The 26,545-nt window shown below is 45.0% G+C and overlaps 1 protein-coding gene across 1 annotated transcript in view; it reads left to right on the forward strand.

The window, feature by feature from the left end:
* Positions 1 to 9,647: 9,647 nt before the first annotated feature.
* The window catches only part of abcc6a (ATP-binding cassette, sub-family C (CFTR/MRP), member 6a), a 38,320-nt gene continuing 21,422 nt past the window's right edge, over positions 9,648 to 26,545 (forward strand). The window contains exons 1-4 of the mRNA XM_041838919.2: positions 9,648 to 10,174; positions 19,535 to 19,711; positions 20,575 to 20,700; positions 23,559 to 23,696. Coding sequence (XP_041694853.2) covers positions 10,133 to 10,174; positions 19,535 to 19,711; positions 20,575 to 20,700; positions 23,559 to 23,696 — 483 coding nt within the window. The 5' untranslated portion in view covers positions 9,648 to 10,132. The remainder of the gene's footprint in view (positions 10,175 to 19,534; positions 19,712 to 20,574; positions 20,701 to 23,558; positions 23,697 to 26,545) is intronic.

The raw sequence follows: 26,545 nt of genomic DNA on the forward strand, positions 1-26,545 counted from the left end.
AAAGTTTCCGTTACTCATTGTGTATTTATTCCTTATCTTTCTATTCCTTTCCTATTTTTCTCTCTGTATTGTTGGGAAGGGCCCATAAGTAAGCATTTCACCTGTTGTTTACAAAACGTGACAAATAAAATGTTATTTGATTCAGAATATCCAAGAAATTGCGAGATACAGCATTTCATTGCGAGATACAGCTTTCCCACTGGGCACAGACATCTATTCAACATCTATTTAATTGAAATGATGTCGAAACAACATTGATTCAACCAGTGTGTGCCCAGTGGGTTTGATTGCCAATAGATAGGCCTAGTGCACGGTTCCGACTGTATGCCTAGTGGCCGACCTGCCTATACTGCGCCCCTCCCCTTTTTCTCAGTCCCTCGCTAGCTTGAAGGTTGAGAGCTTCAAGTTCCTTGGTGTCCACATCACCAACGAACTATCATGGTCCAAACACACCAAGACAGTCGTGAAGAGGGCATGACAAAGCCTATGCCCCCTCAGGAGACTGAAAAGATTTGGCATGTGTCCTCAGATCCTCAAAAAGTTCTACAGCTGCACCATCGAGAGCATCCTGACTGGTTGCATCACCGCCTGGTATGGCAACTGCTCGGCCTCCGACCGCAAGGCACTACAGAGGGTAGTGCGTACGGCCCAGTACATCACTGGGGCCAAGCTTCCTGCCATCCAGGACCTCTATACCAGGCGGTGTCAGAGGAAGGCCCTCAATATTGTCAAAGACTCCAGCCACCCTAGTCATAGACTGTTCTCTCTGCTACCGCACGGCAAGCGGTACCGGAGCGCCAAGTCTAGGTCCAAAAGGCTTCTCAACAGCTTCTACCCCCAAGCCATAAGACTCCTGAACAGCTAATCATGGCTACCCGGACTATTTGCACTGTCCCCCACCCCCACCCCATCTTTTTACGCTGCTGCTACTCTGTTAATTATTTATGCATAGTCACTTTAACTCTACCCACATGTACATATTACCTCAACTAGCCAGTGCCCCCGCACATTGACTCTGCACCGGTACCCCCCTGTATATAGCCTCCCTACTGTCCACTTTTTTGTTGTTGTTGTTTTATTTTACTTTTTTATAAAAAAAATAATGCATTGTTGGTTAAGGGCTGTAAGTAAGCATTTCACGGTAATGTATACACCTGTTGTATTCGGCGCATGTGGCAAATAACATTTGATTTGATTTGATATTACAGATGCAAATGTTTGTGTTCTCGGAAGTACGGCAACTAATCAGTCTCCTCAGTTCCAAAACTACAGAATCTTAGGAGTTGACACGCAAGGAGTCGAGGAATCAATTATTTTGGAGTCGACTCTCCACCACTACGTCATCGTCGTTAACAGTTGGAAAAATGGCAGAGAAAGGCCAGCGACAGCAGCGAAGTCCTGTATGGCAATACTTTGACAAGTTAAATGACAAGCAAATGCAAACTTTGTGAGGTGGAATTGAGGTACAGTAATACAGGTGCAATGCTTAACCAGGGTTGCACCGTGAGACCCAAACCGTTGCTGGCAGCAGCGCAGCTGCATTGTTAATTCACGTGGAATTTTATTAATTTTTTGTATATTTTTAACGGAAAACAGAAGAAAAAATGGCAGTTTAAATGTTAAGAAATGTTTTCCATTTGTCACATCCCTACTATCAGCCTCTTCGCCCATCTGCCTCGACTCAGGCAGGCAAGCCTTTTTGTAAACATTGTTCAATTACTTTAACAATGCTGTGGCTTTGGGAGAAAACTCAAAACAGACACAGGTCCAACCTAAAATAGCATCGGTATGGAAATCCGCAGGATGGGGATGGTCTCCCCGTCATAATGCCCAATATCTTTGGACTCTGCTCCACTTGTCCTAATGCGGGCTGGAGCCCCTCCACCCACTCAACCGGGTTTCCCTGACGTAGACAGGCTCTACAATGTCACAACGAGTCACAACGCGGTGGTGTGGTGGTGAGACACTCTGTTGACACAGACGACCCAATGGTTTTTATTCAATGAATGGCACCTAAGAATAGCGTTGCTGAAAACTGAGGGGGAGGCAAGAACGCAGTGACATTTATTAGTGACTCCTCCATAAAGAATACTGGGATTTTGTTCTGAGAGAAGAAACTATTAATTTTGTACTGGTTGCATAATACCCCTTTCCCCTAGTTGATGCTATAGTCTGGAGACCCATTCTACAGGAAGTGTATAGGTTATGGTCATGGTTATAGTATCTACACAGAACCAAAATAAAATATCATATACATTTTCCATAAGCACAAAAAGCTTATTTCTCTCAAATTTTGTGCAGAATTTTGTTTACATCCATGTTAGTGAGCATTTCTCCTTTGCCAATATAATCCATCCACTTGACAGGTGTGGCATATCAAGAAGCTGATTAAACAGAGCTGTTGCCAGAGAATTTAATGTTAAATAAGCCGCCTCCGTCATTTTAGAGAATTTTGCAGTACGTCCAACCAGACTCACAACCGCAGTCCACGTGTATGGCGTCGTGTGGGCGAGCGGTTTGCTGATGTCAACATTGTGAACAGAGTGCCCCATGGTGGCGGTGGGGTTATGGTATGACCAGGCATAAGCTACAGACAACAAACACAATTGCATTTTTTATCGATGGCAATTTGAATGCACAGAGATGCCGTGACGAGATCCTGAGGCCCATTGTCGTGCCATTCATCTGCCGCCATCACCTCATGTTTCAGCATGATAATGCATGGCCCCATGTAGCAAGGATCTGTACACAATTCCTGGAAGCTGAAAATGTCCCAGTTCTTCCATGGCCTGCATACTCACAGACATGTCACCCATTGAGCATGTTTGGGACGCTCTGGATCGACGTGTTCCATTTCCCGCTAATATCTGATAAACTCTATGCGAAGGAGATGTCGCGCTGCATGAGGCAAATGGTGGTCACATCAGATACTGATTGGTTTTCTGATCCACGCCCCTACCTCTTTTTTTAAGGTACAGTATCTGTGACCAACAGATGCATATCTGTATTGCCAGTCATGTGAAATCCATAGATTAGGGCCTAATTAATTGATTTCTATTGACTGATTTCCTTATATGAACAGTAATTCAGTAAAATCTTTGAAATTGTTGCATGTTGCATTTATATTTTTGTTCAGTATATATGGTTATATACAGTGGAGGCTGCTGAAGGGAGGACGGCTCATAATAATGGTTGGAACGGAGCAAATGGAATGGCATCAAACACATGGTTTCCATGTATTTGATACCATTCCACTTATTCCGCTCCAGCCATTACCACGAGCCCATCCTCCCCAATTAAGGTGCCACCAACCTCCTGGGTTTATATAGTATCACACACCCACACACACAGGTAAGTGCAGTCTCTTTGAATAGGCAAGGCTCTATTGCAGGTGCCAGGACAGCAGGGTGGTAAATACTTTTGGAGAATGACACTCACAGTGGCATGTGAGACAGGTCTAGAGTCTGGAGCCTGAGACGGACAGAAGCCTCACAAACGCACACACACACACACACACACACACACACACACACACACACACACACACACACACACACACACACACACACTCCCCCCTGTCTCATCTTCAGGGACCAGCCGACTGCACGCAGAGGGAGGGAAAGGGAGGGACGGAGTCCAAACTCAACGAAAGAGGGAGGCAGAGAGTGGCAGCAGGGAGGAAAGGAAGGGAGGGAGAGATGGAGGAAGGGCGAGCAAGCAGCGGAAGACAGAACCCTGTTATAATAGCTTGCGTCGGCTGACACATCTGAATTTATTTTACAGCCTGCAGCTGGAGTCAAGCCACACATCTTAACACCGCTTATAAAAAAACGACAAGAAAAATAAAACATATTTTGGTTTCTTAATCGGTTTCAGCAGCCGAAAGCCAACCCCTCCCCTGGTTGATGCTGCTGGTCGGATGCTATATATATCCCCCTAGCCTAGCGCTCCAGCCCCAACGTAAGAGCCCAAAATTACACCATTATTTAGACTAGACTCTTTTCCCTCTGGAGGAGAGGAGGAGGAGAAGTGGAGAGGAGGAGGAGAGGGAGGAGGAGGAGGAGGAGGAGGAGAAGCAGAGAGGAGGAGGAGAGGAGGAGGAGGAGGAGGAGGAGGAGGAGAAGCGGAGAGGAGGAGGAGAGGAGGAGGAGGAGAAGCGGAGAGGAGGAGGAGAGGAGGAGGAGGAGAAGCGGAGAGGAGGAGGAGAGGAGGAGGAGGAGAAGCGAGGAGGAGGAGAAGCGGAGAGGAGGAGGAGGAGAAGCTGAGAGGAGGAGGAGAGGAGGAGAGGAGGAGGAGAGGAGGAGGAGGAGAAGCGGAGAGGAGGAGGAGAGGCCAGAGGTTAACTACCACTAGCAGGGCCACCCTCTCCTCCGCCTCCTCCCTCCCTCCTCTCCTCCTCATCTCTCGCTTGGCCTCCGCCTCCGACTGCTAGAACCCCATAGCTACTATACGCCGTAACCGCAAGTGGCCCCAGTCCAGCGACAGCCTACCATTGGCTCGTCCCGACCTTCAGTCTCTCCCCATTGATGTAAACAGCTGGTTGGTGCTGTTTTCTGTCTGGTGTTGTGTTCTCTTTTCTGGACCAGACGGTCATTATAGAGGTGTATTGTATGTTTGTGTACAGACATACACCTTGGGCAGTGGGGCTCAGTGGTTGGTTTACACAGTCTGGCATATATCATGAAGATTGTGTAAGTGTGTGGTGTGTGTGTGTCAAATTTGATTTGATTTGTGTGCACACTCGGTTCGCAGGATTGCAACACCTCCAACACCTGACCTCCTCCACTTTCCCGTCTCTCTCCAGCTGCAACGTCTTGCTATAAAGCCAAGTCTACAGACCATAGAGTTTATTTTGGACACAACGGTAGCATTAAGCATTCCTCTGGACTCCAATATGATTGGCCGAGAATGAGAGTTAACGTTGTTAACGTTGACCAATTAACTTTTATAGAGGGCAGTTACAGACAGACAACAGACCAATTTCACACTGCTTGCCCATGAGACACAAGCGGTATGTGTGAACTTGGAAAGTGAAGTGGCAGTCAGCTACATACACTACATATTGGGCCCCTTAAAGTTGCACAAATCCCCCAGAAAATATATTCCCCGATTTGTCCAATGTACCAGACGTTCTTTTGCTACTGTTAAATTACCAGAACATACTCCTCTGTCTGGTCTGGAGTTGATTAGTTGACAAGTTTAGCCACCATTTTTCTTTTATTCCCTCGGATGAGTGTGTTTTTAATCACAGATGGGGCCAAACACAGGTTGAGGCCTAACTTCTCCATAAGTATCACTTCTGAGCAATTGCCAGTGTGGAGAACAGGGAAATAAACATCAGACAGACCGGTGTTATGGTCTCTCTCCAGGCCCCCCTAGTTGTGGTGGTGTGTGCCTTGTTATTGCCATTGGTTGACTCGGGCCATTTCTTTCCCAGTAAGAACACTCCACTTAGAACTCTGAGTTCTGGAACTCTGAGACATAACTGAGACAGGTCGTTTTTAGTTCTTGTTTGGTACTGGTCTGTCTGGTGGGTTCAACGGCTGGTAGGGTTTAGGGTTGAACTTTAGGGTTGAGCATATATTTGTCTCTCTTTGCTTGATGGTCCTGTCAGAGATAATGGTATGTTGGCCCTAGTCACACTGATTAAACTACACTATACCCAGATAGCACATAAAACCTTCTGACAACCATATGTTTCTTACAGCTTGGTGAGAGCGTGGATGTCCTATAATTATTTCATTATCTCAAATTGTTCCGAGAACGTTAAGAAAACTTTCCATAAAAACCACAAGAAAACGTAATAACGTTCTAAGAACGTTCCAAGAATGTTATTTAAAAACATATACATTCCGTTCTCAGCATCACCAAAACTCTCTCTATCCTCTATCTTGTTAAATATGTTCAGGTGTGTTGGCTGCATCCACTAATTGGCCACACCTGATCTTAATGAGAGCTTGTTTCCTTTGAAATGGGGTCTGTTTGAATAGACTAAAATGAACAGCTTTGTATGTATAAAAAAACATGGCATGCTAGCTCCATTCTGGTGGCATAGTGGACTAATTCCATTGATGGAGAACAGAAGATTATAGGTTCAAATCTCACTGATGCTGTGTCACACTCTTGGCATTTTCTCAACCAGCTTCATGAGGTAGTCACCTGGAATGCATTTCAATTAACAGGTGTGCCTTGTTAATTTGTGGAATTTCTTTCCTTCTTAATGCGTTTGAGCCAATCAGTTGTGTTGTGACAAGGTAGGGGGATATACAGAAGATAGCCCTATTTGGTAAAAGACCAAGTCCATATTATGGCAAGAACAGCTCAAATAAGCAAAGAGAAACGACAGTCCATCATTACTTTAAGAAATGAAGGTCAGTCAATACGGAAACTTTCAAGAACTTTGAACGTTTCTTCAAGTGCAGTCTCAAAAACCATCAAGCGCTATGATGAAACTGGCTCTCATGAGGACCACCACAGGAAAGGAAGACCCAGAGTTACCTCTGCTGCAGACGATAAGTTCATTAGAGTTACCAGCCTCAGAAATCGGCAATTAACTGCACCTCAGATAGCAGCCCAAATAAATGCTTCACAGAGTTCAAGTAACAGACACATCTCAACATCAACTGTTCAGAGGAGACTGTGTGAATCAGGCCCTATCGAATTGCTGCAAAGAAACCACTACTAAAGGACACCAATAAGAAGAATAGACCTGCTTGGGCCAAGAAACATGAGCAATGGACATTAGACCGGTGGAAATCTGTCCTTTAGTCTGATGAGTCCAAATTTGAGATTTTTGGTTCCAACCGCCGTGTCTTTGTGAGACGCACAGTAGGTGAACGGATGATCTCCGCATGTGTGGTTCCCACCGTGAAGCATGACGGAGGAGGTGTGATGGAGTGGGGGTGCTTTGCTGGTGACACTGTCAGTGATTTAATTAGAATTCAAGGCACACTTAACCAGCATGGCTACCACAGCATTCTGCAACAATACGCCATCACATCTGGTTTGCGCTTAGTGGGACTATCATTTGTTTTGGAGTGCTGCATCAGATGACCTGGCCTCCACAATCACCCGACCTCAACCCAATTGAGATGGTTTGGGATGAGTTGGACTGCAGAGGGAAGGAAAAGCAGCCAACAAGTGCTCAGCATATGTGGGAACTCCTTCAAGACTGTTGGAAAAGCATTCCAGGTGAAGCTGGTTGAGAGAATGCCAAGAGTGTGCAAAGCTGTCATCAAGGCAAAGGGTGGCTACTGAAGAATCTAAAATCTAAAATATATTTTGATTTGTTTAACACTTTTTTGGTTTATTACATGATTCCATATGTGTTATTTCATAGTTTTGATGTCTTCACTATTATTCTACAATGTAGAAAATAGTACAAATAAAGAAAAACCCTTGAATGAGTAGGTGTGTCCAAACCTTTGACTGGTACTGTATATGGTATTAACACCATATTGTCCTGTCTATATATACAATATCCTCATTCCATGGAGTCATTTGGATGCCACTAACTACTTTGTCATGTTTTAGAGAATTGTAGTGCTACATCTTACTACTGTACCTGTATGTGACAACAGAAAGCATATAGCATATGTGACCATAGACTACGTTACCCACACACACCAAAACAGGGATGACCCAGTAATTAGGAAGATGGCCTTTCATGATAAAAGCTCAAACTTCTCAGCATTTACCGTAGTGGTACTGGTGGTCAGGGAGATATCACTCTCCTCTAAACCCCTCCCCCTGTCACTATCATGCTGTTGCCTTATCAGCGATGTCACAGAGCAACCCAGAGTGGAACGAGTCACATATGAGAGGAGGGATCTCAAGCACAACAACTATGACACATCTTTGACCTTGGTTAAGGAAGACACTGAAAAGGGGGCCAATGAAGAATATGAGCATTATGTCAGTTTCACTCAATACATTTCGTATATTTCTTTTTTATTCTATAGGCCAGAACACGTCTTAACACCTAAAGTTGCATTTAATAGAATATATCTAATTCAATATTGAATTGAATTAGATATTCAATTGGATTCTACACAGACTCCAAGGGAGAGACTACTGGGTTATGTTACCCCCAAGTTTCACACCATGGACAGACAAGTGATCTTGAGAAGAACTGATATGTTTATGACGATGATGATTCACTTTGAAGAAAAATAGAGTCGTATTTGCTTTCACGCTCTTTGCACGTGGCTAGACACAGCAGAGGGCATGGTGGGTTGCTTCTACCATACCATCCCTCCCTCCATCCCTCCGTTCTTTCCATGTTTCTCTGCTGTGGTGTCGGTATTACCACCAGACACTGTCATACTTTCCCCGTGCACCAGATGAACTTTCCCTTGGGTCTTGACCAGGGTGATGGTCATCAGTTAGTGGGTCTGATGTTAAACTACTGTACCTATTAGCAGACTACAAAGACCCTTAAAGAGCGAGAGACACAGACAGTGTTTTTATTGGGTTTTAGTAGAATATTCCATGAGGTTCCGATGGGGATGGATGTCTGTTGGGGTCAGAGTTTGTGGTGAGTTTCTTGAAGGCTTGGCTGAGGTTCGGAGGAAAGTGAAGTGCTGCAGGGTTACTCATCCTCACATCTGGCACTCTCCTCACACAACAACTGTCCCACACACTGCCCACACACGCGCATGCACACACACATGCACGCACGCACACGCACACACAGACGCACATGCACGCGCACACACACACATACAGACGCATGCATGAACAATCACACGTGCACATACACTCACACACTCCCCCAAGTTCCCCATACACACTCTCCAACTCCTCACACACACTCTCCATAATCTCCTCTCAGAATTCACAATCCACACCCCAAAAAGAAATCAGTGAGTTGCTGCATTCCACACTACATCATGGACTGCTATATAACTCAGAAATGACACTCTCTCTCTCTGTGTGTCAACTCCATGGTGCTGGCTGGGGCACTGAGAACCTAGTGTTGCCTGTGTGTGTGGTCAGCTAGAGTGGCATAGCACGGCTATGAACTACACTCAAATAAATAATCACTGTGTGTTTGTGTGTGTGTGTGTGTGTGTGTGTGTATATATATATAGGTGTGTGTGTGTGTATATATATGTGTGTGTGTATATATATATGTGTGTGTGTGTGTTTATATGTGTGTGTGTGTGTGTGTGTGTCTCATACTTTGTACGTAGGTGTCCGCTCTTGCTCAGTGTTCCTCACCTCCATGCTGGTAGGAAATGCATAGCATTCCCATGGACCTTTGTTTACATAGATGTCGCACAGCTGGACATACATATCTAGGTTATTAGGACAAGCAAGGGGCCAGGATAAGGAATGAACTTTGAACTCTGCAAATCGCACCTACTTAACTGTGTCAATGCAAAAACAAACTCCTCGTGGTCACAACAGGGAGAGGACGGGTGTCGAGGGGAGAAAGGGAGAAGGGAGAGAGGGAGGAGAGGAGTGTTTCTGGGTGTGGAACAGACTGCCATCCTATCGAGGGGGGAGTAGCAAGTTGTGGTGTTTTGATCAAGATCCAGCAGACGCTGGAGAAAAGGAGGGGAGAGAGAGAGAGAGAGAGAGAGAGAGAGAGAGAGAGAGAGAGAGAGAGAGAGAGAGAGAGAGAGAGAGAAATATTTCCACCCACCTAACAGGGAGACACACTCATAAACAGCAGAGACACAGAGAGGGACTCAGAACTGCTGGAGGAGCACAGAGAGAGCACAAGGTGTCAGAGAGAGCGAGGAGAGGAACACTTGACTTGAACACTAGAACACTTGAGTGGCTTCACTAACAGAAGAAGCCTTCTACAAAGACAGACACACACAGTGTACCTTAATACAGAGATACACACAGTGTACTTTAACACAGAGACACACACAAAGTGCCTTCACTAGAGAGAACTCTTACACAGACACACTTGCAGAGTGCCTTCACTGAGGAGAAGTCTCACACTGGCTCACACTGAGTGACTAGCCTACACCTGCCTAGCCTGAGAGCAGCGATATTTTACCTCAGAAAGAGGAGTCTTACACAGAGACACTCTCTCTCACTCATACAGTACCTGTGCCCATCCTGAGAAGGGATATTGTACTCCAGAGAGAAGTGAGGAGGAGGAAAAGGGGAGTGGATGGATGCCTTTTGTGAACTCAGCGGCCTGGATCCTCTATGGGTGAGTGCATGATGGACCTCATGTTCAAAAGTAACTACAGACTCAACCCTTGTTTGAGAAAGTACCGGTAGTCAACTATTTAGAATACAGTGCCTTCAGAAAGTATTCACACCCCTTGACTTTTTCACAATGTTGTTGTGTTACAAAGTGGGATTAAAAGGGATTTAATTGTCATTTTTGGTCATCAATCTACACAAAATACTCTGTAATGTCAAAGTGGAAGAAAAATTGTAACATTGATAAAAAATGTATGACAAATAAAACACTAATGTTTAGATAAGTATTCACCCCACTGAGACAATACATGTTAGAAACGATTACAGCTGTGTCTTTTTGCACAAGTCTTCAAGCTCTGTCAAGTTGGTTGTTGATCATTGCTAAAAAGCCATTTTCGAGTCTTGCCATAGATTTTCAAGCAAATTTAAGTCAAAACTGTAACTAGGCCACTCAGGAACATTCAATGTCGTCTTGGTAAGCAACTCCAGTGTAGATTTGGCCTTGTGTTTTAGGTTATTGTCCTGCTGAAAGGTGAATTCGTCTCCCAGTGTCTGTTGGAAAGCAGACTGAACCAGGTTTTCCTCTAGGATTTTGCCTGTGCTTAGCTGTATTCCGTTTCTTTTTATCCTAAAAAACTCCCTAGTCCTTGCCGATGACAAGCATACCCATAACATGATGCAGCCACCGCCATGCTTGAAAATATGAAGAAAGGTACTCAATGATGTGTTGTGCTGGCTTCCTTCTTTTCACTCTGTCATTTAGGTTAGTATTGTGGAGTAGCTACAATGTTGTTGTTCCATCCTCATTTTCCTCATATCACAACCATTAAACTCTGTAACTATTTTTAAATCACTGTTGGCCTCATGGTGAAATACCTGAGCAATCCCTAACTGGGTATATTGATCCACCATAAAAAACCTAATTAATAACTTCACCATGCTCAAAAGGATATTCAGCATCTGCCAATTGGTGCCCTTCTTTGCGAGGCATTGAAAAACCTGTACTCCAGCACTTTGGATTTGATACAATGACCATGGAGGTTAAAGTGTAGAATGTCAGCTTTAATCGGAAGGTGAACCGTTTAGAAATTACAGCACTTTTTGGACATAGTCTATTAAAGTAGTCAACAGTTAAGTATTTGGTCCCATATTCCTAGCACACAATGACTACATCAAAAATGCTAACCTTCCCTGTTATTGGTAACGGTGAGAGGTTAGCATTAGAGGTCTTCACGGGTCCAAAACGTTGGACCCGTTCCGAAATGGACCTGGGGATTTCCCACCCGGACCCGATATGCATAAATAAAAATATATCATATAGAGATCCGTTCCGAACTGACCTGAGGACAACTAGACCCGTTCCGTATAGACCTGGTAGAATCCTGAACCGGTCCAATCCGAGTGATGGAAGCAGCAGAAAGTCCTTTGTTAAGCTACTTTATTAATCGGAGCTGATAAAGCGCGAGAGGAGGGAGAGAGTGGTGCAGCTCTACCAGACTTACTGTGAGCGAGTGACACAGGGAGCAGGGAGTGAGAGACGAGAGTCAGCAACCAACCAACAAGCCGACTCGCACTATAGTAGAATAATAGCTGCCATAGCTATGTCAGTTATCATCAAACATGATTATGTAATATCTGTCTTGACTGCATCAAACTGGGAGAAGCCAGTTAAGATAGCTAACGTTAGCTAGCTAGGCTAATTGAGGCTGCAGTGCATGCGCTTTCTCATCTTACAGTTACAAATAACAACAACTCCATTCAGAATAAGTAGCAGCCTACCTGTTGGCTCTTGGTCGTTGTAGCCTATCCTTCTCCTTTAACTTGTAATTCTTCCATTGATTTGATATTGCCTAACTTTTGCCACACACAGAGGCTCTATGACTGTAGCCTATTGCTGCTTTGTTGACTTATGAGTGGCCAACAACAACAACAACAAGCTACACGCTCCACTCTCGTGAAAAGCAAGAGCAGCAGCATAAATTAGAACATTTCTCTCTCTCTCTCTCTCTCCACTGCAGCAGTCGCGTTCGGATCTGTACGGGCGCTTCCGGACAAGTCAGTTAAAATTACACATACACGAGACCCGTGACAATCATATCAGATCCGACCCAGACCTGTGACATTATTTAGAATTCTGGATCCGGACCCGCTTGGGTCCCGGATCGGGTCTCAGGTATTCGGGTACAGGTGGATCAGTGAAGACCTCTAGTTAGCATGTCTTGGGGTATGATCTAAAGCTTCAAGTTCCTCGGCGTGCACATCACTGACAACCTGAAAAGGTATATCCACACAGACAGTGTGGTGAAGAAGGCACAACAACCTCAGGAGGCTGAAGAAATTCTACAGATGTACTATTGAGAGCATCCTGTCGGGCTGTTTCACAGCCTGGTACGGCAATTGCACCGTCCGCAACCGCAGGGCTCTCCAGAGGGTGGTGTGGTCAGCCCAACGCATCACTGGGGGCACACTGCCTGCCCTCCAGGACATCTACAGCACCCGGTGTCACAGGAAGGCCAAGAAGATCATCAAGGACCTCAGCCAACTGAACCACGGCCTGTTCACCCTGCTACCATCTAGAAGGCGGAGACAGTACAGGTGCATCAACGCTGAGACTGAAAAACAGCTTCTTTCTCCAGGCCATAAAGACTGTTAAATAGTCACAACTAGCTGGCCTCCGCCCAGTACCATGTCCTGAACTTAATCACTTACTAGCCGGCTACCACCCGGTACTCTACCCTGCACCTTAAAAAGACTGTTACACTATGTACATAGTCATTGAATACAGTATGTATACACTGTATTCTAGTCAAGGCTCATCCTATATAACTACTGCTGTACACACTTTTTCTGTTCATATAATAATATAATAATATTCCATTTAGCAGACCATATGGTCTACTCTATACACACCATCATATACATAGTATATTTCGGACTATGTCATTGTTCGTTTTGATATTTCTTAATTCCTTTCTTCTTATTTTTTGGATATGTCTGTATTGTTTTGTGTTGTTAGGTATTACTGTACTGTTGGAGCTAGAAACATATGCATTTCGCTGCACCTGCGATAACATCTGCAAAATATGTGTAAGCGACCAATAAAATTTGATTTGATTAGTTTTGGACCTCACTGTAACTGTTCTCGATATGGTCTGAAACCAAAAATACTCTGAAAGGATGACTGCTTCTACCAATTACTCTCAGGTAGTAGGCTATAATTGGTACTGTAATATACGCTACATGACCGAAAGTATGTGGACACCTGCTCGTCGAACATCTCATTCCAAAATCATGGGCATTAATATGGAATTGGTCCCCCCTTTGCTGCTATAACAGCCTCCACTCTTCTGGGAAGGCTTTCCACTAGATGTTGGAACATTGCTGCGGGGACTTGCTTCCATTCAGCCACAAGAGCAATAGTGAGGTCAGGCACTGATGTTGGGTGATTAGGCCTGGCTCGCAGACGGCGTTCCAATTCATCCCAAAGGTGTTCAATAGGGTTGAGGTCAGAGCTCTGTGCAGGCCAGTCAAGTTTTTCCACACCGATCTCGACAAACCATTTCTGTATGGACCTCGCTTTGTGCACAGGGACATTGTCATGCTGAAACCGGAAAGGGCCTTCCCCAAACTGTTGCCACAAAGTTGGAAGCACAGAATTGTCTAGAATCTCTTTGTATGCTGTAGCGTTAAGATTCCCCTTCACTGGAACAAACAAACCATGAAAAACAGCCCCAGACCATTATTCCTCCTCCACCAAACTTTACAGTTGGCACTATGCATTGGGGCAGGTAGCATTCTCCTGGCATCCGCCAAACCCAGATTCATCCGTCGGACTTCCAGAGGGTGAAGCGTGATTAATCACTCCAGAGAACGCATTTCCACTGCTCCAGAGTCCAATGGCAGCGAGTTTTACACCACTCCAGCCAAGCTTGGCATTGCGCATGGTGATCTTAGGCTTGTGTGCGGCTGATCGGCCATGGAAACCCATTTCATGAAGCTCCCGACGAACAGTTCTTGTGCTGACGTTGCTTCCAGAGGCAGTTTGGAACTCGGTAGTGAGTGTTGCAACCGAGGACAGACAATTGTTACGCACTACACACTTCAGCACTCAGCGGTCCCATTCTGTGAGCTTGTGTGGCCTACCACTTCGCGGCTGAGCCGTTGTTGCTCCTAGACGTTTCCACTTCACAATAACAGTACTTACAGTTGACCGGGGCAGCTCTAGCAGGGCAGAAATTTGCGAACTGACTTGTTGGAAAGGTGGCATCCTATGACGGTGCCACGTTGCCAATGTTTGTCTATGGAGATTGCATGGCTGTGTGCTTGATTTTATACACCTGTCAGCAACGGGTGTGGCTGAAATAGCCAAATCCACTAATTTGAAGGGGTGTCCACATACATTTGTATATATAGTGTATCATGCAATTATTGTGGCAGGACGATGTATTGTTCTACAGGGCTAAATGCATCTTGGCAGAGTAATGTGTACTGTGCAGGATTGTCTTTTTGACTAACGTTCTGCCAACTTACTATAAGGTGCTCATTGGTGGTTGACTTTATTGTCCTGAAAGAGTTCAGTTCACACTGACCCAGCACACACTGACACGTCCAAACGTACAGGGCGTAGAGTAAGTTCAGAGTTCCGGCATACATTTCCGAAAGGTTACGTTCAAAGTTAGGTTACTGAAGCCTTTCCAGGTAGACTTCTCTGCGGTACAAGGAAGGTACAGTTGCACAGTGTCGGCACTGACCTTTCTCGAATGACATTAGAGCCGTAGGTACCTATGTACGTGCACTTTGGGCACATAGGTACACAGGAATAACCCTTGAAAGACCTTAGGCTAGGAGGTTCCAATGTCCATACTAGCATACCACTTAATGAAACAATATTGGACATGCATTCTAATCTAAGTAGAGTGCTGGCTCTAATCTAAGTAGAGTGCTGGCATGGATATTGAAACAGCACTGAGTACAAGAATTGGAGTCGCAAACGTGTAAGGATCCTATGTGATGCTATGCATGTGAATCAGTCAGTATGTGGACAGCTGCCGGTAATCCCTAATAGTACTGAATAGGAGCAAAGCTCCACATTCTGCACCTTGATTCGGAAAATTGGAGAATGGCCCTGATCCAGGTAGAAATCCATTAGTCAATCCCCCTGTCCTCCCTCTCTCTCTCCCCCCCCCCCCTTCTCTATCACTCAGACCTGCTATTCACATGCCAGTCTTATTCAGATACACGTGAACTATCGTTGATGTAAGTGTACTTTTATTCGAAAATTGGAGAATGGCATTGATCCAGGAAGAAAGGCATCAGTCAATCGCCTGTCATCACTCACTCTCTTTCTCGGTGCCTCTCTTGCTCTTTCCTGTCATTCTCTCTATTCCCCCCTCTCTTTCTCTTTCTTTCTTTCTTTCTTTCTTTCTTTCTTTCTTTCTTTCTTTCTTTCTTTCTTTCTTTCTTTCTTTCTTTCTTTCTTTCTTTCTTTCTGATATTCACATATCAGTCTTATTCAGGAATACACTAGTTGAGATTTCATCCATAGAACAGTCTGCTACTTCTAGAACAATCTGCTACCAAGTAACATGCCATAACCGTTATATTGCCAGCAAAGCCAAAAGAACATGACCATTATCAGTCTACGTACCTTCAGATTTCACCAATCTGATACTAAACTCAGCAAAAAAAGAAACTTCCCTTTTTCAGGACCCTATCTTTCAAAGATAATTAGTAAAAATCTAAATAACTTCACAGATCTTCATTGGAAAGGGTTTAAACACTGTTTCCCATGCTTGTTCAATGAACCATAAACAATTAATGAACATGCACCTGTGGAACAGTCATTAAGACACTAACAGCTTACAGACAGTAGGCAATTAAGGTCTAAAGAGGCCTTTCTACTGACTCTGAAAAACACCAAAAGAAAGATGTCCAGGGTCCCTGCTCATCTGCGTGAACGTGCCTTAGGCATGCTGCAAGGAGGCATGAGGACTGCAGATGTAGCCAGGGCAATAAATTGCAATGTCCGTACTGTGAGACGGCTAAGACAGTGCTACAGGGAGACAGGACGGACAGCTGATCGTCCTCGCAGTGGCAGACCACGTGTAACAACACCTGCACAGGATCGGTACATCCGAACATCACACCTGCGGGACAGGTACAGGATGGCAACAACAACTGCCCGAGTTACACCAGGAACGCACAATCCCTCCATCAGTGCTCAGACTGTCCGTAATAGGCTGAGAGAGGCTGGACTGAGGGCTTGTAGGCCTGTTGTAAGGCAGGTCCTCACCAGACATCACCGGCAACAACGTCGCCTATGGGCACAAACCCACCGTCGCTGGACCAGACAGGACAGGCAAAAAGTGCTCTTCACTGATGAGTCGCCGTTTTGTCTCACATGGAATGAGCGTTACATCGAGGCCTGTACTCTGGAGCGGGATCGATTTAGTGGTGGAGGGTCCGTCATGGTCTGGGGCGGTGTGTCACAGCATCATCGGACTGAGCTTTTTGTCATTGCAGGCAATCTCAACGCTGTGCGTTACAGGGAAGACATCCTCCTCCCTCATGTGGTACCCTTCCTGCAGGCTCATCTTGGCATGAGCTTCCAGCATGACAATGCCACCAGCCATACTGCTTGTTCTGTGCGTGATTTCCTGCAAGACAGGAATGTCAGTGTTCTGCCATGGCCAGCGAAGAGCCCAGATCTCAATCCCATTGCGCACGTCTGGGACATGTTGGATCGGAGGGTGAGGGCTAGGGCCATTCCCCAGAAATGTCCTGGAACTTGCAGGTGCCTTGGTGGAAGAGTGGGGTAACATCTCACAGCAAGAACTGGCAAATCTGGTGCAGGTCATGAGGAGGAGATGCACTGCAGTACTTAATGCAGCTGGTGTCCACACCAGATACTGACTGTTACTTTTGATTTTGACCCACCCTTTGTTCAGGGACACATTATTCAATTTCTGTTAGTCACATGTCTGTGGAACTTGTTCAGTTTATGTCTCAGTTGTTGAATCTTGTTTATACAAATATTTACACATGTTAAGTTTGCTGAAAATAAATGCAGTAAACGTTTATTTTTTTACTGAGTTTATATACAACGGTGGCCTACCTAGTCTCGTGCCAGCAGCATCTTTAACAAAGTTTCCAACGTGGGACAAGATGTTCAGAACATAAAATAAAATGTTGTGAATGGGGAACTCTGGAACATCCAGATAAAAACATTTACAGAAGGTGACAGTTAGCACACATAATGGATATATAGTAATGTTATGGCAACGTATGTCCCTGGGCCCGGGGCCCTTACTCTTCAGAGTAGTGCGGTTACATCAAAAACATCATCTTACTTTGGTAACAGTTCTTTTCAAAGAGCTGAATGGTGAAAATATAATTATTTTATCCCCTATCAATCAAATGTTATTATCTTACATTGTGGATAACGGCAATTTAACGTATAGAATCCTGCATTCAGCAAGAGAGGTGTGGTTCAGACAACACCTACCCTGCAAGCTGGAGGGATTGTATTGAAACCTTGCAATTCAACATGTTTTGAATCAAAACTACTCTGCAATTTGGGAGACGTGACAAAGGCAGTGATGAACAGTTCTCTAAATGACAATGTTTTTGCAGAATCTATCTTCACTCTGGACAGATCCAATTTAGCTAACACATACACTCCATATGCCAAATGGTTGAGATCTTTGGACAGATGTATGCTTGCGGTGACGTAAAGTATTACAGTAAAGAATTGAATGATATAAAAAAGGAATCAGAATGTATAATTTCTCTCAGATAACTGAACGGTGCACAACACAGTCCATGCAGGCTCTCTCTGCTCAGTTCACATCACTACGTTTGATAGGTAAAAATAGACCTTCCATTTCCATCCAAACCAAAATGGTGAGCAAGGTGACCCAAAAAAACCTTTGGAGTTTGTTTGACAACTTACGATTCTTATATAAAAGTTGTAAAAGCGTTTGTTCACAGGCCTAAATTGACAACAGGAGCCAAGGAGAGACTGTGAAAAAAATTCCCACTCATTGGGTCAATAGCCATCTAGCATTTCACTTCACTTCAGAAGAATATCTGTTACACAGAGAAAATATACAGTAGCTGGATGAATTTCCTCACGCATGATCTGGAGTATTTTATGTAGTAGGAGCAGAATTTCCCCTTGTGGGATAGATAAACGAAACTGAAATGAATAACACATTTGTTACAGTATAGTACCACATTTGGTGTTGTTGTTGCGTAATGACCCTACATGCATCTGTTATGAATTGTGGTTACTCTCCTTTATACCCTTGGGAGTCTGCCTTGCCCTGCTGCTACAAGCTACTGTGTGTGTGGATGATTCACAATGCTCAGAGTCTGCAGTGCCGCCGCTCAACAAGTCCAACCGACCGTAGTAGTTAAACCCACTTCCTCTCGCGACTCTGCAGGCCCCTCTAGCTCCTCCAAACTGCAGACTGCAGCCAGACACCCAGCCCCTCGTTAGTGGGCTTAGAGGTGATAAACAGGGAGAGGTGAGAGAACTACAGAGCACTTAGAGGCTAAGAGTATTTTGGTGCTTTTACAGTCAGACTTCTTTCCTTTTCAGTCCACCGTCGCCGGGGCTGCAGGCTGGCATGATGCATGTGGATTTGGCAACTTCGGCCAACAGTACACACAAACAGGATACATCCCACTGTCGTCTAAGTGGATTTGTATCGTCATCATGTACTGTAATATTTTGACTGACTTCGCCCTTCCAAAGGGGAAAGTTTTTTTAACGTGCTGGAGCCTTGGGTAAAAAAAATTCCAGGACTGACTCAGCTCTTTAGAAAAAAAGAAGAAAAACTCCCAAGCTCCAACCATTCAACCAACACACACAGATTATGTTGACTTGCTGTGGTTTCACTCTCCATTGCCTAGATACACAGACTGGGACATTATACTGAAGCCAGCGTCCAGTTTCTCTGGACTGGACTCAGCCCTGCTTCAAGCAGTTTATGTAACAATCCTTTCCCTCAATAATGTGTCACTAGGCTAATACCCTGACAGGAGTAAACTGTTAGACTAATATATCAAATTGACGTTCATCAAGTTGACAATACAGTAGGCAAAGCTTGGAGGAAAATTGGTTGAGTTCTATTTATTTGAACACAGCCAATTTAGAGACTGAATGAGAAATTCTGTACCTAAAATGAACTCATGAGAACAATGGACAATCCTCCATTTCATAAATGTAAATCTGTATTGAGTCAAGAAAGAAATGACTTCTACTCAGTGCAGAGAAAGGTGCAGAAACCTCCTCCTCCTCTCTCTACCATCCTAATTTTACACTGCATATCATTAATGGGTCTATCTTTGTCTTTCCCAGGACTGGAATCGAACGTGGTACACGGACAAACCGGACCTGACAGAGTGCTTCCAGAACACGGTGCTGGTCTGGTTCCCGTGCATCTACCTCTGGCTGTTGGCGCCCTTCTATGCCCTCCAACTCTACTGCCATGACTGTGGATGCATCCGAATCTCTACTCTCTGCACCGCCAAGATGGTGAGCCAACCAATAGAATCCCAATATGGTCAACGGTCGGTCCAATAATCACAGAACATTGACTTGAATTGTCCATTCTAGTCATTCGATCTCTATGAGCCAAACCAGCCTGAGTTTATAAGCACATCCAGATGCAGGGTACAAAAAGTAAAGTCATGAAAGAAAAATAGATACCCAGTACCCACACACCGTTGGATGCTCCTGTAGTGTTATTCAGTGCAACGTTTCGACCCGAAAGTCCAACCAGCCTGCGCCAACCAGTCCTGAGCCTTAAGACCAGCCTTAAACCAAACTGCAAGAGTAGACATTAACATTATACAAGACCAGACGAGTGTTCGAGTGCAGCGACCATATCTGCCATAAAATAATATGAGTGTGAAGTACTGTGAAAATCAAGCACCATGTGGTGTGTTTATATAGGGCCGGCCGGGGACAATTTCATGCCTCAGCGAGCAAGAGGAGGGGAAATCAGCCTTGAAGGTTTAGAGAGTTTAATCAAGAAAGCATGGAGAGTTTACAGGACGGACGTAAGAGTTTATAGGATGGCATACATGGCACTCCAAGAGGGTTACATGTACATTTAAATGTCTTGGTCCCTTCTCACTTTTCACTGCTATGTTCCATGTGGTTATACTTCAGTCTGTATAAAGTATATAAAATACTTACAATATGGAGACATGCGGCTTGACAATATGGATTGACAGTTCCAGAATCTCTTGAGAGTCTATGTCCAGATTGTCATTTAGGTGCTGAAGATGCATTTTTCTGGTTTCCCCAGTAACCAAAACGTTTAAATCGATCACAATGACAGTACTGTAGAACTCACTCTCCTTCTTACCTCCCTGTGTCTGTTCATCCTCCAGGTGCTGGGGTTCCTCCTGGCCTCCTTTGGCTTCGTGGAGTTCTTCTACATTCTTCTGGAGCGGAGTCATGAGATCCAAAACCACATGGTCTTCCTCCTCAGTCCCATCATACGCAGCGTGACTGTGGTAAGTACTGTAACTATCAGCCAATGTCTTTGTATCAGTTTCTGTCTTGTCTCACCCTCTTTCTTCACCATTGCTCTCTCTCTCTATCTACTGTTTACCTCTCAGTATCTGCTGTTGACTTCTCTTCCCTGACAGCAGATCCTGGGCAGGGTGCTTCCCCCCCCCCCCCACCTTTATTTAAGCAGGTGAAATGCATTATATATTTTTTTAATGCACCCCCAGGATCTGCTGTCAAGGAAGAGAAGTCAAGCGGCGATACTGAAACATTGTAGATGGAGAGAGCAATCGTGAACAAAGAGGGTTCCTTGACAGCAGATCCTGGGGGGTGGATGCGTATAGTAGCAGCTTGAGTCGTTTACTCCTGATTTACTCTGAGAGGGCAGGGACTAAGTAACACACTCCATGACCTCTGTCGATAAACACTTGCGTGACAGCTTTTACTAATGACTCATGATTACAAAGACATACTGTACTCTACTCTCAAATCATCTTCCCCACTAAGATTTACAGTACTGGGATCAGGATGAGAAGAACGTCGGTGGAGAGCAGTGCAGTGCACTATGGGTGGCCCAGCTAGATAGAATAAAGTCCTGTTTACTACTGTGAAGGGGAGTATATCAAGGGGTTGGGGATAGAGGAAGGGAGGAGCGGAGGAGGCCGGATGTAGGGCAGTGTGCCTCCTGTAGCTGACTCACAGAGCCATGACCCCCCCTACCCACAAACCCCCTCTCCCTACCCACAACTCCCCTCTCCCTCAGAGGCCGAACACAAGTGCTGCACAGACTCAGTCCCTCCAAATCAGACATCCTGGCCCACCTGTGGTCACCTCAGACTCTTAGGTCAATATCAGCGACTGTTTGGGTGAAGAAATACTGAAAGCATCTCTTGTACCAGGTATACCAGGCATCCATTTTGAAAAGGTCACTTATTATCATATTATGGACCCGGATTTGAAATCCAAGACCTTGCTACAGTTAACCAGCCATGATATTTACCGTTGATTGCTAAATAAATAAAAAGCCAAGTCCAATCATTTTCTGGACATAGAACCATAATGGCCGCCACCACCCCCTGGTTTCCCATACGTAAAGCTAAGGAACACTGTGTCCGAAAGAAACGAAGTTGTTTTTCTTGACCCATATACAGTCAATGTACGGGAACTTTTTCACCAGACTCACCCCAGTTCGTGGTCATGGTCGCTCTCCCTTCCTACCATGAGAGCTGCTTGCAAGGCACGCCATCTGCTGTAATCAGCGACACCATGACGCAGAGTTCTTTTTCCGCCCCAATGCCCCAGACTTCCAGTATAATTACTAGGTAGGGCATTGAGTTAGGTTTTAGTAATGGACTTAGTTCCACCCACTGACTTCCATTCAAGGCAATGGGTTCCTCTCAGAAGGGAATGGCCATTTCTTGCTCGCAATGTGACTAGTTAGGCAACAGGCCAAGCTGCATAGAAACTGGAAAATGAACCTGACAGCCAGCATATATATTTTTCCATACAGTGTTTCTACCTAGCCTGGTCCCAGATCTGTTTGTGCAGTCTTGCCACACTATGACCTTAGGAGTTGTCAAGGTAGCACAAACCAATCTGGGACCAGGCTAGTTTCTATGGTGTCGTTGATCTATCAAGAGTTTTATACTGGGAATTATGAGGCTGGTGGCTGTTTCTTTGCCTGCAATGTGGCTAGTCAGGCAATAGGCGTAGCAACTGAAAATGAACACAACAACCACCATATTTATCTCTACTATATACAGTGTTTCTATGGTGTTGTTGATCTATCAAACGTTATTATAATCACGGCTGGTTGCTTAAAAACAGGACAGTTCAGTGGTTTTGATGGCTCATCCATCCCGATCCGATGCAACCAGTATGGTATCTTTTATGCAACTCTAGAACCACACTCTCCTTTTAGTGATGAGCTGGCGAGGCAAGATGAAGTCTCAACTTGACCAAACTACAGACAGTCAGAGATAATTACAGCCAAAACACAGTCCGTGGAAAGACAAGGGCTTTTTCGGACAGACAGTGGTGCCCCAAAACATGGAATCAGTCCTGTTTTATCTACTTATTTTACTAAACCTTTATTTAACCAGGCGAGTCAGTTAAGAATTGTATTTTATTTACAATGACGGCCTGTTTTCGAACAAAAATAGAACAGTTCAAAGACGTTTTTGAATGAGAGAAAATAAATATAGTGCAATTAAGGCAAAAAGCAATGCATAGATGGAGGGATGGAAGGAAGGAGAGGTGGAGGACATAGTATTATACATCTGTTGTTTTATTGAAGGAAGTCAGCAGGATAACAGCTGCGTCTGTGGTCAGGGAAATCCCAATCTAACCTCTTTCTCCAAAACCAACAAAAGCCAAATCCAATCCTTACAAATGTTTTCTATTTAGCCATTGGTTCTTCTCAGTGTTCTTCTCAGCCCCAGAGAGACTACTGGGAATGATAGTGAATGCTGATACAGAGGATTTATTGAGGGATTAATTTTCATCTTCAAAGTAATAGTAGTTCAGTTTCAAAGTAGACTTGCTTGCCAGTCCGCAGTCGGGGGTCTCTCCTTTCAAAGCACTCGCTTGACTTTTACTGTCCATTGTAATGCAAGTCATGCGAAACTCACTCTCTCCCACTCTCCCACTCTCCCACTCTCTCACTCTCCCACTCTCCCTCTCCCTCTCCCTCTCTCTCTCTCTCCCTCTCCCTCTCCCTCTCCCTCTCTCCCACTCTCCCACTCTCCCACTCTCCCTCTCCCTCTCTCCCACTCTCCCACTCTCTCACTCTCCCACTCTCTCACTCTCCCACTCTCTCACTCTCCCACTCTCTCACTCTCCCACTCTCTCACTCTCTCCTCAGGTCCTGGCCATTTGCATCATCCATTTGGAGAGGATACGAGGCTGTCGTTCCTCCGTCTTCCTCTTCCTGTTCTGGGTCCTGGCGGTGGTGTGTTCCCTGGTGCCCCTAAGGGCAAAGATCCAGCTGGTTATGTACGAGGTACGGTAGTAGTAGTAGTAGTAGAAGATTACTTTACTGTCCATTGTCTATAGGAGAAATAGCATGTGTAATGACACAGGCACTAAGATACTCAATATCTGCATGACTGATGTTACAAGTAGTCAAAATTATTCTCACAAGCTATAACCGAATATGAATGTAGGTTAATAGAGACTATTGTCAAAATAGTCATGACACACAGTCATTTTGTAACATAGGAAACAATTTACTTGGATGGATATGCTACTTCTACATCCTGACTGTTATGTCTGCTTAGGTTTGTACTCAGTGACCCCGCAGAACCAGAGTTTGCCTGAAGGGTTGTCTAGGGTCTAGGGTTGTCTACCCATAGTCTAGATTTAGAGACTAGAGATCGCATAGCTTGATATAGAGATGCTGTTGTGTCTGCTATGCTTTATTCGTAACTCCACAAAATTAACCAAGGGTTTTCTAGTCTAGACTTTGCATTACTTGGGTATAGACGCATTGCCTCCCCAAAATCGACAGAGGAAACCCTGCAGTTTTGGCAGGGTGGATGACAGACACCGCCAACTCCCTAAAGCCTGTGTAGATTGCTAGACTCCCCTCCTCTCATCCGGTGTCTCTTCCTTCCAGACACCGCAATCATTGTCCTCATATTTGTCCTAGCGGTAACAGCATTTGCATTTCTAGAAACATCCGTATCACATCCTTATCGCCTCCAGTATGACATTACCACACGTAGTGTTTAGGCCAGAGCTAACGACAGCTCTGAGGTAAAACCAATAATGATGGTGAGACAGAAACACAACATGGCAGCCCAGGGTCAGACCAGAGGCACGTCAGCACCACCTTTATGGGCAGGAGCAGCCAGCAAACACTGTCTAGGACCAACCTACTGGGAAATACACTATACAGTGCATTCCGAAAGTATTCAGACCCTTTCACTTTTTCCACATTTTGTTATGTTACAGCCTTCTTCTAAAATGGATTAAATTGTTTTAATAGGGACGGACCGACCTACTGGGAAATACACCATATATACAAAAGTATGTGGACACCCCTCCGAATTTGGGGATTCGGCAATTTCAGCCACACCCGTTGCTGACAAGTGTATAAAATCGAGCACACAGCCATGCAATCTCCATAGACAAACATTGGCAGTAGAATGGCCTTACTGAAGAGCTCAGTGACTTTCAATGTGGCACCGTCATAGGATGCCACCTTTCCAACAACTCAGTTCGTCAAATTTCTGCCCTGCTAGAGCTGCCCCGGTCAACTGTAAGTGCTGTTATTGTGAAGTGGAAACGTCTAGGAGTAACAGCGGCTCAGCCGCGAAGTGGTAGACCACACAAGCTCACAGAACGGGACCGCAGAGTGCTGAAGTGCGTAGCGCATAAAAATAATCTGTCCTCGGTTGCAACACTCACTACCGAGTTCCAAACTGCCTCTGGAAGCAAGGTCAGGACAAAAACTGTTAGTCGGGAGCTTAATGAAATGGGTTTCCATGGCCGAGCAGCCGCACACAAGCCTAAGGTCAACATGTGCAATGCCAAGCGTCAGCTGGAGTGGTCAAAATTTCACCGCCATTGGACTCTGGAGCAGTGGAAATGTGTTCTCTGCAGTCATGAATCACGCTTCACCATCTGGCAGTCCGACAGACGAATATGGGTTTGGCGGATGCCAGGAGAACGCTACCTGCCCCAATGTATAGTGCCAACTGTAAAGTTTGGTGGAGGAAGAATAATGGTCTGGGGCTGTTTTTCATAGTTCGGGCTAGGGCCCTTAGTTCCAGTGAAGGGAAATTTTAACGCTACAGCATACAATGACATTCTAGACCATTCTGTGCTTCTTTGGGAAGGCCCTTTCCTGTTTCAGCATGACAATGCCCCTGTGCACAAAGCGAGGTCCATACAGAAATGGTTTGTCGAGATCGGTCTGGAAGAACTTGACTGGCCTGCACAGAGCCCTGACCTCAACCCCATCGAACACCTTTGGGATGAATTGGAACGCCGACTGCGAGCCAGGCCTAATCGCCCAACATCAGTGCCTGACCTCACTAATTATTTTGTGGCTGAATGGAAGCAAGTCTCCGTAGCAATGTTCCAACATCTAGTGGAAAGCCTTCCCAGAAGAATGGTGGATGTTATAGCATAAAAGGGGGGACCAACTACATATTAACGCCCATGGTTTTGGAATTAGATGTTCGACGAGCAGGTGTCCACATACTTTTGGTAATGTAGTGTCTGTGTATTATCCACTCAACACAGACACATACACCGGGTGAACAAAACATTAAGAACACCTTCCAAATATTGAGTTGCATCCCCTTTTCCCCTCACAACACCCTCAATTTGTCAGCGCATGGACTCTACAAGGTCTCAAAAGCGTTCCACAGGGATGCTGGCCCATGTTGACTCCAATGCTTCCCAGAGTTGTGTGAAGTTGGCTGGATGTCCTTTGGGTGGGGGGCCATTCTTGATACACACAGGAAACTGTTGAGCGTGAAAAACCCAGCAGCGTTGCAGTTCTTGACACACTCAAACCTGGGACCTACTACCATACAACCTGTTCAAATATTAAATATTTTGTCTTGCCCATTCACCCTCTGAATGGCACACATACACAATCCTCAATTGTCTCAAGGCTTAGAAATCCTTCGTTAACCTATCTCCTCCCCTTCATCTACACTGATTGAAGTGGATTTAACAAGTGACATCAATAAGGGATCATAGCTTTCACCTGAATTCACCTGGTCAGTCTATGTCATGGAAAGAGCATGTTTCGTACACTCAGTGTATAGACAGACACATTTTCATACACAGAAGCACACATATAGTGTAAACGTGCACACACGTGGCCACCACCAG

This window comes from Coregonus clupeaformis, chromosome 20 (assembly GCF_020615455.1).
Source record: "Coregonus clupeaformis isolate EN_2021a chromosome 20, ASM2061545v1, whole genome shotgun sequence".
Lineage (NCBI taxonomy): Eukaryota > Metazoa > Chordata > Actinopteri > Salmoniformes > Salmonidae > Coregonus > Coregonus clupeaformis.